Below are 14,257 nucleotides of genomic sequence, written 5' to 3'. Positions count from 1 at the left end.
ACTCTGTGGACTTCTGATGCTTATTTAGATTGAGGGTTGTGTGTTCAGTGTAAGGTCACTGCTGGCTTTTCATAATAACCTATAAATATCAGGAACAACATATTCTTTCCATACTGCTTCACTTGTGGTTAGTCATTACGTTTGGATACATATAGTGCTGCCAATATGTTTTATTAGTGAGAGTCATGATGACAGATATTGGCCACTGACATAATGTTCCACTTTTTCCAACCAGACTTAATTTACTTTACTGGGTTCCTCCCTGCCAACCTGTCCCTGCTGGCATTCATGGAATAATCGTGTCACGTAGGAGTGGGTTTCCCTTCAAATCAGATGCGCGCTGGATGAAACCATTGCCCCAAAGAAGTGGATAAACTGTCAAAGAAAACTGTTCATGCTATCTAAAGATTTGCTTTCAGGTTCAGCAGCAACATGATCACAATATATTTTCATTTTCTTTAGTTAGAAAGGTCATTCAATTGACACTGCATTTAATACCCCCCCCCCACGGAAGCAGAAAATGGGTCGTTCCAAAAATGGCGGCGGTTCTGGTAGTGTGAAGTGAAACTTTCCAAATATTGCTGATAAAACATAGCTATTCTTTAATCCATTTTGAGGATTATCGTCGAACAGATATTGAAGAAATTATTGTTGGACTACTGCTGTACCCGACGCCAAGCAACACGATCGAATGACGTCGTTTCTTTGAGGATTTGGATATCGCGAACGGTGGGCTTTCCTCAAAGTTGACGGTAGCAAGAGTGCCTTTCATTGAATGTGATCATACCGATTGTTGTTGTCATCTCTACACGGAACTCAAACAACCCATTAAGGCTAGCCAGTCCGTAAAATTACGTTGGATTCTTCTTTTACCGGTTAATTTCACTCAACCAGATTGCCTTGTTTGTATATTGGGGTCAGGGCTCCCGTGCCCGTTTTACGTCATCCGTCACCAACACATATGTTGATGCCTGTCAATGTTGTGTGCCCTGTCGCAACGAATTTCTTGATTTGCTAGCAGCATAACGTACTTAATTTTGCCCGCTAACTTGCTTTATAATGTGATAGCCAGTCTGCGTGCTGTGCCTAACTATAGCTGGTTGACAACAGTATTAGTGTTGGTCAGCTGATGGCAATCCATCAATCAAGATAGCTAGGGTGCGTTCAGCAGGGCACAATGTTGTGGAACGTTACAAACATGCCTCTCTGACATGTAGAATAAGGAACCCCGACGACAGATATCAACAGGGGGTCAGCTCCCACCCAGCCCAGTCAAAGCTGTTCTTTGTCCTGGGACCACACTGGTGGAACAAGCTTCCCCCTAATGTCAGGACAGCGGAGTCCCTGCCCATCTTCTGTAAATTTATTTGAAACCCTACCTCATCAAGAGTATCTTAAATAAGAAAACAATTCCCTGCAGTAGTCTTTTCCTACTAGCACTGACTTTGTTGATAACTACTTTATTGAGGGAAAATGTACTTACTATGACTGTGGTATGTTGTCTCACCTAAATATCTTAAGATAATTGTAAGTCTCTGGATAAGAGCATCTGCAAAATCACTAAAATGTAATAAAATAAAATATATCTATTACTGTTATTTCTAACTACAACGTTTGCCTACTGAATGTGGCCCATGTTTAATGACTAGGCAAAGATGTAGCCAAGATAGCAAGTGGCTGAAGTAACTTAGGCCTGATCAAGATTTAGCACGAGTCTGTTTTATCAAAGCCTAAAATGTATGTAGTAGAGCTTGGCCAATAAACCGAGACATATCAAATTTTAACACCGACCGTACCGATCACTTATCGCAGGCATTTTGCTGATACGGTTCATTACGATAAGTAGCCTATTCTAGAGAAATGTGAAGTTTGAAATTACATAAGTTTGCTAATATTGGTGAATATAATGGGACAATTGATGGCTACAATCATCGAACTAGTAGTAGTTGAAAGGATAGTTTAAAAAAAAACTGTGGTGCACAATGTTATAAACTTATTGTTCTATTTATCGTTATCGCATCAATTCAGGCAATTTATTGCGATATGGATTTTTGTCCCTATCGCCCAGCTCTAGTATGTAGTATCATGGCGGAACAATGCGATATTTTAGTGCTCACATATAACTGTCAATTCTGTCTTGTGTGATAACGCTAGATTATAGTCTAGAAAATGATTTCCCATTTAATATTTGATCAGCCTGCCTGTTCATTTATCAGTTTGTGTGGATCTACTTTGTATCCTGTCAGTTTCAAGTAAAACATTTTCTCAAATGATCTATGTTCAGTTAACTGATGACATTTGACATTGACAGCTCACGTTTCCCTCCATCTGATTGACAGCGGTCCTGGCAAATCAATGGACAAGCTTCAGGACCTCAGCCAATCCGAGTTGGAGGATTTGCTGGACAATACAGAGCGGGTGGAGTCCATGGCATTGGAATCTGATGAGGTAAGCGATCACCTCTTTGCTTTGTCTTATTGTCTGTCTATTGTGTCTTGTATAGATTGAGATGTAGCCTGGTCCCAGATCTGTTTGTGCTCTAACCAACTCCTATGGTCATCTGTTATTGTCATACACCATGTTAGGCATGACACTGACCACAGGAGTTTGCAAGACGGCATAAAACCGATCTGGGACCATGCTAGTCGAGATGCGCCGCTCTTACTGAAATGCCTCTAATGTTTTGTATCTCAGTAAGGGATAATGAATAGCCAAGCTTTGTCTATAGGCCTATCTCTGAGCTTAGACCTTGCTTTTTCTGTCAGGTCACACAACTTGGCTATTACTCAATGTAACCCCTAGATGAATGATTAATCTGAGGATAGACATCTAGGTCTCATCTCACTCTAACCAGTAGCAGTGTCCAGGCTCATCCTGCCCTCAGCATTTTTTTTTTTTTTTTTACAAGGTCATATTGACTTACTTCTCTTCCACCTTTGTCCATAGGTCCAAAACACTAACCATTTGAGATTCATCTGTTTGTCTTCACTCTTCACATGGGGAGTTATGTTCGCTAGACGCAAAATGACCTGTTCCCGGCCAACTCGTGAACGCCAGCGTGACAACGTGCGAACCAGTCGAGCTATAGAGAAGGATCCAATTGGGTAGCGCCGTTGGCAACATTTCAAGCTAGCTGCCGTGTGAGCTCACGGCACGTTCTTATCTCCGTTACACTAGCATGGGCGGGGACACTGGTCTCAGAAGAGAGGACCTGGCAGCTTCTGTCAGACACAGACTGATACTGTATGGCAATGTCATCATTCAACATATTGCCGTGATCTACCAATCACAGAGTCACGTAGAGGAGGCGAGAGTAGTGCCCTGAGCAGGACTTGAACCCGGGTCGCCTGACCCCAAGACGAACGCACTATCCACAATCCTTAAAAACGTTATCCCAAATGGGAGAGATCTTAACATGCTGATGAAGGCTAGGGTCGTTACGGTCGCTTATGAGAATTAGCTAGCTATGTAAGTTGGCGTCCGGTCACTACGATATCTGTTGTACATGGTCCCTGTCAAAAATACATTAAAAAAAATACAATGTATTATTGACTTCTCTTCTTCCTCGTCTATAGATTCAGAACATCCAGCTGGAGAGGGAGATGGCACTGGCCTCCAACCGTAACCTGGCAGAGCAGAACCTGGACATGAAGCCTCGCCTGGAGAGACAGAGAGAACATCTAGTGGAGAGATACTCTGAACTGGAGGGAGTCAGAGAGACCTACAGACAACACTGTGACCAGAAAGGTAAGGGATAGAGGGAGGGGTGGAGGGAGTCAGAGAGACCTACAGACAACACTGTGATCAGAAAGGTACGGGATAGAGGGAGGGAGTCAGAGAGACCTACAGACAACACTGTGACCAGAAAGGTACGGGATAGAGGGAGGGATGGAGGGAGTCAGAGAGACCTACAGACAACACTGTGATCAGAAAGGTACGGGATAAAGGAAGGGAGGGAGGGAGGGAGTCAAAGAGACCTGCAGACAACACTGTGACCAGGGATGAGATGGGAGGTTATTGATGGATAATGGAGTGACAGATGAAGAAAAGCAACCTAATAGAGGAAGAGAGAGGGAGGATATGGAAATAGAAATAACAAGATGGAGGGAGACACAGGCAGATGTGGCAGGAACAGACTTTGGAGAGAGAGTTTGTAGTGTAGGGGTAGATGTTGTGTGGCCTGTTCAGATCCTGGACACTCAGTTGGTCTCTACTAGTCAAACACAGTGTCTGTGTCACCTGTATAGTACACTACTTAGGTAGTATAGGGAATAGGGTGCCATTTGGTACTAAGCCTTGGTCTCTACTGGTCAAACATAGACAGACAGACCCCCCCCCCCCCCCCCTCCAGGCTTCCAGGTCTGTCTGTCTGTCTGTCTGTCTGTCTGTCTGTCTGTCTGTTTGTGTCTCTGTCTGTCTGCCAGGGTCTCCCTGGATACCATCGCATCAGCTCCCATTCCACTGCCGTCAGCGCTTTGTCAGGAAGCAAAACAGGCCATGTGATCTGTGTACATGCGCTCCTGCAGCCTTGTTTTGTAAGCTTTTCATGAGAAGCTGTGTTTGACGTGTCCGTTTGCAGGGCTGGAATTGGCGTCTGTTGTAAAGTCTGCTGTTATAGTTATGTTATGTTTTTCCTGAAGGTGATTAGGTCATTTGGAATGCATTGTTATTTCACCCCTAAATCAGTCCTAGTGATTCACCTTGACTCAACCAGCATAATTGTGGGATCTTGCCTTCAATGAGAAGTCTACCAGAGGTATTTGAAGATGCATGAAAGTAGATTGTCCTGTTGCGTGTGTATCCGTGTGTATCCAACATTGAGCTTCATGGCTGAGCTTCCTGAGATTACTTTGTTCTCATTTTTAAATGCGTTTAATAGGCTTGGGTGGTATCCAGATGTTCATACCGTCCTTCTCTCGTCCTGGGATTTACGGTGTTACCTGCATGGCACAGAAGGGGGCGCTAAAAATGCAAGAAAAGCCCATTGGGACTCTATTTCCAGAATGCTAACATAATTAGCACAAACTAATAGTGAAATCACATAGACGCTGTTAGCTAAATGCTAACATGCGAAACGAACCTTATTGCAAATTCAGCTCATAAAGTTATACAAGCATAGTTGGTGACTACCGATGTTGTTTTTGGAGAGTGGACTTTTACGAGAGAAATTGTTGAAATGGACCAAGTTGCGGTGCATGCTTTTCTGATGGAAGAGCAGCATGTGTACATGGAGCAGATGGGAGGAGAAGGAAAAACTATAGTAGGACGCACACGCGGAAAAATACGTCAAACATTTAGTCGTGAATTGCGTACAATTGTAACTTCATCACCTCTTGTGTGCCGCATAACCGAGATTCGCCTATAGATATCGAAACGCTACGGACTCACTAGCTCGCTTTCTCCCGTTGTGCTATTTATAAACAAACCCATGACTGGCTCAACTGTTCTGGAGAACTACGGTAAACTTCATAATGTAAAATAATGTGACCGGTGAAATGAAGAACGCAATCTCCTAACGTATTGCACAAGTTGACTGCAGGTATTTACTTAAGTAGATACAAATATTGAAAAACTTAAAATACATAGTTTTGACGCTATTAATAAAAATAAAAAAAGCTTTTTCCAAATACCCCGTTATACGGTATATACAGTATACCGCCCAAGCCTAGTGTTTAATAACAGGCGTGAAGCATTGTGCTGTCAGTGTCTACTGGGACTTAGAAGCTTGGCATGACATTGGTGTGTGGGAGGTGTTTATTTGCCCTTTCTCTTTCTTTTGCCCTCTTTCTCCCTTTTTCTCTTACACGCCCTCCCTCTATATTGGTGTCTTACTGGCTATCTCACTGTCTCTCCATTTCTGCCCCCTCTTTTATTCTCTTGTTCTCTGTCTCTTCCATTCTCTGCCTCACTCACTCCCCCTCTCCCAGATGGCATCATGGGGCAGGCATCACCGGAGGGGTTGTTCTCCAAACTTCAGACAGAGGGCGCCAGCACGGAGACGGAGTCAGAGGTGAGAGGCCGCAGTGACAGACTTCTCAGGCGGAAAATGAAACCGACGGATGATATTGATGACGAGTATGGGAGACGTGTATCCATCCTAAAACACAGGACCAATGACGACAAAATGATCAGCTTATCTCTTACTCTATTCGACGCCGTGCAGAGGACCAGCAGTTGGAATCAAACGATGATAATAAATACATAATACATTTTCAGACATTGTCAATAAAGTGTGTCTGTATTTACCCCCATCCCGCTCTCCTCTTCTTTTAACTCTCGCTCTGTTTCTTTCTCTCTCATCATCTCTCTCCCCATCAGTCCCTGGCAGATGAGTTTCTGGACGGCCAGCTGTCTCTGGACTCGTTCCTTGACCGTTTCCTCTCCCTCCGCTCCCTCGCTCACAAAAGACGAGTGCGGATAGAGAAGCTGCAGGAAATCCTGCGCCAGAAGAAGGAGACCGCCGCGGGCGACGCCTCCACCGGCTCCATGACGTCACAAACGAGCGGCAATCAAGACCCAGCGACGACACAGTCATCGCCATGGAATCATCATCATCCTCAGCAACAACAACCGCAGCAGAATTCCAATCCCAACAACCACGCTAGTTTCCAAAACGGCCCCGGTTCCACCCTACCTTACACCCCATACCCCGTCTCCCCTCCTAACCCGACAGCCACTTCTGCAGTATCAGGCCCAGGCCCGTCCATTCCCCCAGGTCAATTTCCTCCCTACCCCAGCCACGGCTCACCTTTCACCTCAGCGGCGGGCTACTCAGCCCGTCCTGCTTTTGGGCCTCCGGCCACTGCCTGCCCATACCCCACCCAGCCTACGTTCCCTGGTGTCCCCGGCTCAGGGTCTGCGTTCGGGCAATACAGTGCCCCCAACACCGCCCCCTACCCCTCTGCGTACACCTACGGTGGGGTTGGGGGGTATAGTTACCCCACGGGCCCTGCTCTGCCCAACTCTCAGTCCCCCACAGGCAGGCCGCAGTACAGGCCCGGGTTTGGAGTGCCACAGCCCTACTCCTGAACCTCCCTCTGCTCTCACCCCGTCACTCCTCTCCCACCACACATTCTTCAGTCTCTCTCATTCACTCTTTTTTTCCTGACTCTTTCCTGACTCTCGATCTGCCTCTCTCTCTCTCTCTCTCTCTCTCTCGATCTGCCTCTCTCTCTCTCGATCTGCCTCTCTCTCTCTCGATCTGCCTCTCTCTCGATCTGCCTCTCTCTCTCGATCTGCCTCTCTCCTCTCTCGATCTGCCTCTCTCCTCTCTCGATCTGCCTCTCTCTCTCTCGATCTGCCTCTCTCTCTCTCGATCTGCCTCTCTCTCTCTCGATCTGCCTCTCTCTCTCTCGATCTGCCTCTCTCTCTCTCGATCTGCCTCTCTCTCTCTCGATCTGCCTCTCTCTCTCTCGATCTGCCTCTCTCTCTCTCGATCTGCCTCTCTCTCTCTCTCTCTCGATCTGCCTCTCTCTCTCTCTCTCTCGATGTGCCCCTCTCTCTCTCTCTCTCTCTCTCTCTCTCTCTCTCGATCTGCCTCTCTCGATCTGCCTCTCTCTCTCTCTCGATCTGCCTCTCTCTCTCGATCTGCCTCTTCTCCTCCCCCTCCCCTTCTGTCATTCAAGTGCATAACTGTCTCAGGACCTCCCCTTGTGCTCCAATGTGTTAGAAACACTCTCCCATTGGCTGTCGGCCCCTTCTCTCTCTCTCTCGCTCGCTCTCCCCCCTCTCTCTCTCCACCTATTGGCTATCAGCCTTTTTACTCTTCTCCCTCCCTTTGTGGAATACTGAGCCAATCAACAAGACCTTGGCCATGTACGTTTCAGATAGAAATGGAGCTGACGTGACTCTTTATTCGACATGTCAGAGAGCCATGTTCTACATAAAATATATCTACACATCATGTATTCCTTATCAATGGTTTCACCCTGTAGCACAAGTCCCTTGTGGCACTGTGTTCGGTATATGCATTAGAGTACATTTGACTTGTTCTAACACCCATATCATTCTACACCGATGTCAGATTACATGTGTTGATCATATTCGTTCGCATATGATGATAACTCAATACCCACCCGAACCAAAACGTTTTCCAGGTGCAGTTTTGTTCAGGAATTCTGTTCTGTAAACTCTTTCTTGCTCTTCATTCTGGTTAGAAAGTACTTAAGACAATACTAAAGAAGGAAAATCCTATGAAGTCATAGCTACTCTAGGATCTGACCATGTAATTGTATTCATTATGATCTAAAAGGCTAAACTGATCCAATATCAGCACACTTTCTCTGAGAGGCTTTATGAATGCGGGCCCTGATCAGTGGTCGTTTTGGAGACTTCAATAACCCTGTCTTCTTTCTTATTCACCTGGCTGTGCATGTATGATGTTTGTTTCTTAACCAAATCTGGACATCTTTACAGTTGGAGGATCTTAATTTGACCAGTTTTTCACAGCAGGAAAATAATCCTGCCGCAAAAGGACGTGAATTATTGTGTGGATTATAATTAATGGAGGTTTTTTAGGGGTTGATTTAAAAAAAAAAATATTAAATTAAAAATTGTCAGGGCGAATCAAGTCTGAAATTACAAACTTTAAAATACTTCTTTCAACCTTGAATACACTACAAGTTTGCATTTTCTGCTGTGCAGGGTGATCAAATTAAGATCCTACATCTCTATGTCCTACAAGTTTAGCTTCCAAGTCTTTTCTTTCTTGGCAGAATGTTTTGGTTGGTTGTTTAGGTATTGAGATGCCTATTGACAATGATGTCGTTGTTTACAGAATCATATCTGTATTCTCTGTCGAGGATCATGCCTGTTTCTCTGGTATCTCCGTTTTTCTCTCCCTCCCACACGCTATAACTCACCTCTCGTCTTTCTCTCCTTCCCTCTCAACTCACTCTCTATTTCACCTGCTCTCCTTCTCCAAAATCTGCCTGTTGACATGAACTGATGATTGCAATGAGGAAATTGTTTATTTCTGTAAGTTCACTTCCAGTGAGAATGTGATTTGTATAAATGATTAAAGAGATGTTATTGATAACAAGGGACTAATGGTCTGCACCCAAAATGGAACCCTATTCCCTTAGGGCTCTGGTCAAAAGTAGTGCGCTATGTAGGGGAAGTGGGTGCCATTTGGGACTGATCTGCCTGCTTTAGCTCAGAAAGCACAGGATGAGAGAGCTGTGACGGGGTACTACAAAGATTCATACCGCCTTCATGACGGCTCATACAGCATTCATAGACACTTATGTCATCTTAGTCATGAGCGCTTCAACCCTAATCAGTGGTCTTAAACAGAGTGTTACTACATTGGTTGCCACCATGCTCTATGAAGGCGTTATGTAGCGCCTATGTTGGGCTTCTTCATCAGGTTAACTGGTTGGAATGACTGGTCTATGACCAGGGGGCAGTGTCTTACTGGTATTATCACACTACTACTGTTCCAAATAGCACCCTACCCCCTACAGAATGCACTACTTTTGACCAGAGCCCTATGGGCAAGGAATAGGCTTCCGTTTGGGACGTGACTAAAGGAAGAAAAGACGAGTCAGAAATTGTGTTTTAGAAGCCCAACGGAGATACGCAGCATTAATAAGGGGGAAATAAAAATACAAGCTTGGAGCTTGTTTTAAGTTAATTTTTTTTCTTTTTTGTGAATATTATTAAACACTGAACTTGATCTAAGAGCTGTGTTCTGACTCGTACTTTAAAAATCTATTTTATTTTTTATCTACTTATCTTTTATTTTCTCTCGTGTTTGGGAGAGGAAGAAAACAATACTACGGTATCTGCCTGATGCGGGACGAAAGATAGTTTTCACTGTTCTTACTCCAATTGCATCAAGGACGATTCAAGTCGGATAGAACTTGATTGAGTTTAATTGATTTGATCTAAAAGGCGTGGGCTTTGCTTGTGTTGTCTCAAACAGAGCTTACTATCAGGCCTTCCTTCCCGCTCTCTGATTGTGATTATCTTTTTCTGATGTGGGCTGAGAAGACCGAACCAGGGAGATGACACAGAAGAGAGAGCGACGGACCTCTGGGGGGGAATGGAGGGCACTGGAGGAAAACTCCCACAAAACCTATCAAATATTCCTACTCGGTGATTATTTTGATCAATCAATTGTTGTGGAACGATTTCTGTAGCCTATAATGTATGTGAAGTCAAAGTGTAGTAGTCACCGATCTAACGTACAGTAGGCGTAATAGTACAGTTACCGATAGACAAACGGAGACTACATCATTTCAAATCCATACTGTTAACAGAACGATTTATGCAATTTGAGAAATTATACATATTTTCTGTCAAACAACTCTTCGGGGGGAGGAGGTGGGGAAAGCGGGATGGTCCTAGGTTGTTTCGAATATTCAAAGTACGGAGAGAAGTGTCTCATTGAGAGAAAGGAGGAGGAGGATCATTTTTACGGGGCTTTCTACACATCTACGGCTCGGTAAACCAGATACTAAAGATAAGAGAAAACGAGAGCGATAGAGGGTGGGAGTTGGACGGGTGTGAACGAACAGAAAAGTTGAGTAATGGTTGAATTAAGAGAAGAAAAGAAAACATGAATTATGTACAGCGCCTTCAGAAAGTATTCATACCCCCATTACTTTTTCCACATTTTTTGTGTTACAGTCAGAAATGTAAATGCGTAACATTTTCGACGTTTTTGTCGCTAGCCTTCACACCATACCCCATAATGTCAAAACAGAATGCTTTTATTTATTTATTTACTATTAGTAAAAAATGAAACGCTGAAATGTCTTGAGTCAATAAATATTCAACCCTTTGCTATGACAAGCCTAAATAAATACAGGAGTAAAAATGTTCTTAACAAGTCATATAGGTTGCATTGACTCACTCTGTGTGCAATAATAGTGTTTGACATGATTTTTGAATTACTACTTCATCTCTGTACCCCACACATTCAATTATCGGTAAGGTCACTCAAACACATATTCAACCACAAAGACCAGGGAGGTTTTCCAATGCCTCGCAAAGAAGGGCACCTATTGGTAGATGGGTAAAAAAAAAAAAAAAAAAAGGACATTGAATATCCCTTTGAGCATGGTGAAGTTATTAATTACACTTTGGATGGTGTATCAACACACCGAGTCACTACACAGATACAGGCGTCCTTCCTAACTCAGTTACAGAGTTGAATGTCTGTGATAGGAGAAAAGTGAAGATGGATTAACATTGTAGTTGCTCCACAATACTATCTTAATTGACAACGAGTGAAAAGAAGGAAGCCTGTACAGAATACAAATATTTCAAAACATACATCCTGTTTGCAACAAGGCACTAAAGTAATACTGAAAAAGAAAAAATGGCAAAGCAATTCACTTTTTGTCCTGAATACAAAGTGTTATGTTTGGAGCAAATCCAGTACAACTGAGTACCACTCTCCATATTTTAAAGCATAGTGGTGGCTGCATCATGTTATAGGTATGCTTGTAATTGTTAAGGACTGGGGAGTTTTTCAGGATAAAAAATAAACAGAATGGATCTAAGCACAGGCGAAATCCTAGAGGAAAAACCTGGTTCAGTCTGCTTTCCACCAGACACTGGGAGATGAATTCCCCTTTCATCAGGACAATAACCTAAAACACAAGGCCAAATCTACACTAGAGTTGTTTTACCAAGAAGACAGTGAATGTTTCTGAGTGACCGAGTTACAGTTTTCACTTAAATCTACTTGAAAATCTATGGCAAGACCTGAAAATGGTTCCAAGTCCAGCTTGAAGAATTTTGAAAAGAATAATGGGCAAATGTTTCACAAACAAGGTGTGGAAAGCTCTTAGAGACTTACCCTGAAAGACTCTCAGCTGTAATCGCTGCCAAAGGTGCTTTTACAAAGTATTGACTCGGGTGTGAATATTATGTGAATTTTTGTATTTCATTTTCAATAAATTAGCAACAATTTCAACAACAACAAAAAAAATCTCACTTTGTCAGTGTAGGGTATTGTGTGTAGATGGCTGAAAAGTAATCCATTTTGAATTTCTGCTGTAACACAACAAAATGTGAAACAAGTCAAGGGGTATAAATACTTTCTGAAGGCACTGTAGGATAATAAACAATATAATAATAATAATATGGTTATTAAATAGCATATTAATTAATGTAATATGGTCATTTAGCAGACGCTTTAATCCACAGCTAATGTACGTACAGTTAAAAAGTAAGGTTGTACACAACAATATCCACAAATTAACAACAGATTTATAATATCCCCCTTAAATTCTCTAAATTCCCAAGCAATAATTAATACATAGTGTACAGGTAACTGCCAAATTAAAGGAAACACTTGAGTAAATGAGGGATACAAAGCATATTGATGCTTCCACACAGGATGCTTCCTGAGTATTATAAGCAGTTAGCATCCTATCATGCTTAGCGTCATTTATTAAAATGCCCAGTTGCCCAAATATTTTGGCTACCATGGCTAGAAGAATAGATCTCAGTGACTTTGAAAGAGGCGTCTCAAAGAAGCATGCTGTAGGGGGTTCAAAGTGTGCGTGTGTCAGTCAGTCAACCCAATTGAACACTTATGGGAGATTCTGGAGCGGTGCCTGAGACAGCGTTTTCCACCACCATCAACAAAACACAGAATGACGGAATTGATGGTCTAAGGATGGTGTCGCATCCCTCCAGTTCCAGACAGAATCTATGCCAAGGTGCTTTGAAGCTGTTCTGCCGGCTCGTGGTGACCCAACACCCTATTAACCCTTTATGTTGGTGTTTCCTTCATTTTGGCAGTTACCTGTAGATGAGGCCTATACAGGAATCAAACTCATAATAGGGAAATTGCTGCAAACAACTGGTGTACCTGGCAGTGGTGTGAACCATGACCTATTGGAGAACACATACACACAAGCGCACAAACACACACGGGCGTGAAAGCACACACACACACACACACACAGGCACACAAACACACACTTCACTGTTGGAAGGTGTGTGAAAATCAGGCTCATGATTGATTCAACCAAAATCTTTAAATATGAAAGATTAACATTTTTCTTTCTGACTCTCCCTCCCACTTATCCTCCACTCTTCTTCATTTCACCTCTTTCTTTTCTTTTTCTCTCTCTCTTTTTGTAACTGTCTTTGAAGTGAGGAAGTTTGCAGAAACTCTTGCAGACAGAAAGCAGCAAACGCCAAAGATGAAGAGAAGGCTGTATGGATAGAAAAAGAGAGGGTGGGGAGAAAGGAGAGCGACGCGTTTACACTTCTGCACCGTTTCCTCTCTCTTCAGTCTTTCTGTCGTTTTTGCATGCGTTGTCTCTCTTCTCTTCTTCTCTCCCCTGTTTTTCTCAACCTGTTCATCTCCAGAATGGATGGAAGGCTAGTACTTACCATCCTGGCCCTGTGTGTAATGAATGACGGTAAGTCTTTATTTAAATACAGTCTTGTGTTTTCGGTGAGTCCGTTACGACACACAATGTTCTCATGTTCTGATATGCTATTCTGACAATGACAGTTGAACTTGAAGCAGCAGAATTGTAGTCATTTGTTGCGTCCAGAATTACTCCCTATTACCTATCAGAGATGGGCAGTATTTCTGTTACATGTATTTGAGTATTTTAAAATGTGTATTACACTGGGCTAAACTCCAATGTATTTTCTAACAAGATACTTTCGAGAGCTGTAATTTGTATTTTCAAAATACTTTTGTATACAATTTGATTTATAGCGGTACACAATTTTTTACCCCCCTTTCCCCTGCATTGGTATCAGAAGATTGATGGCACTATGGTGTACTAAGAGCATCTGCTAGATTAATTAAATATAAATATATATGTCAAATTGTACAATTGCAAAGGATGCTGAGTATTATTCTAATGAAGTCCAACCCAAAACAAGGCCAATACCAGGTGTACTTTGCAGTTAATTTTGGTATGTTAATTTTCACATATTTATTTACATTTTGGTAATTGAGCAGACAGTCTTATACAGAGTGACTTACAGTCAGTACATTCAACTAAAGTAGATAAACAACAATATATCAAAGAAAATAAATGTGTATTTTTCACGCTTCGTAAACAACAGGTGTAGACTAACAGTGAAATACTTAGGGATCCTTTTCCAACAATGCAGAGTTAAAGATTAAAAATATGTAAATAAAGAATATAAAGAGTGACACGAGGAATAAATACACCGTGAATAATGAATAACAATAACAAGTAAAAAACATCATGGCTAAATAGGGAGTACCAGTACCGAGTCGATGTGCAGGTGGTACGAGGCAATTGAG

General features: G+C 42.7%; 2 protein-coding genes across 7 annotated transcripts in view; both read left to right on the top strand.

The window, feature by feature from the left end:
- Positions 1–282: 282 nt before the first annotated feature.
- On the top strand, positions 283–7,163 carry LOC115191856 (vacuolar protein sorting-associated protein 37C). 3 transcript variants are annotated; one of them, XM_029749831.1, is made up of 5 exons: positions 283–752; positions 2,340–2,448; positions 3,576–3,747; positions 5,928–6,010; positions 6,319–7,163. In XM_029749831.1, exons 2-5 carry the CDS (start codon positions 2,356–2,358, stop codon positions 7,027–7,029), a joined length of 1,059 nt encoding a protein of 352 aa, XP_029605691.1. In that variant the 5' UTR covers positions 283–752; positions 2,340–2,355; the 3' UTR covers positions 7,030–7,163. The 3 variants fall into 3 exon arrangements, with proteins under 3 accessions (XP_029605691.1, XP_029605690.1, XP_029605692.1); XM_029749830.1 differs by having other exon boundaries at positions 284–729; XM_029749832.1 differs by lacking the exons at positions 283–752; positions 2,340–2,448 and adding an exon at positions 2,927–3,468.
- A 2,798-nt stretch (positions 7,164–9,961) lies between these two features.
- LOC115191855 (T-cell surface glycoprotein CD5) overlaps positions 9,962–14,257 on the top strand; it is an 8,400-nt gene continuing 4,104 nt past the window's right edge. The window contains exons 1-2 of one of the 4 annotated variants that reach the window (XR_003877777.1): positions 9,962–10,098; positions 13,117–13,388. Coding sequence is in view for 3 of the 4 variants with exons in the window: in XM_029749828.1 (XP_029605688.1) it covers positions 10,046–10,098; positions 13,117–13,388 (325 nt within the window). In the remaining variant the exon portion in view is untranslated. Of the gene's footprint in view, positions 10,099–13,097; positions 13,389–14,257 lie in introns of those variants that run through there. The other 3 variants (XM_029749828.1, XM_029749827.1, XM_029749829.1) reach the window with 3 other exon arrangements.

Source organism: Salmo trutta, chromosome 4, assembly GCF_901001165.1.
Source record: "Salmo trutta chromosome 4, fSalTru1.1, whole genome shotgun sequence".
Taxonomy (NCBI): Eukaryota; Metazoa; Chordata; class Actinopteri; order Salmoniformes; family Salmonidae; genus Salmo; species Salmo trutta.
Note: the sequence above shows the minus strand (reverse complement) of the source record. Positions and strands in the feature narration are given on the sequence as shown.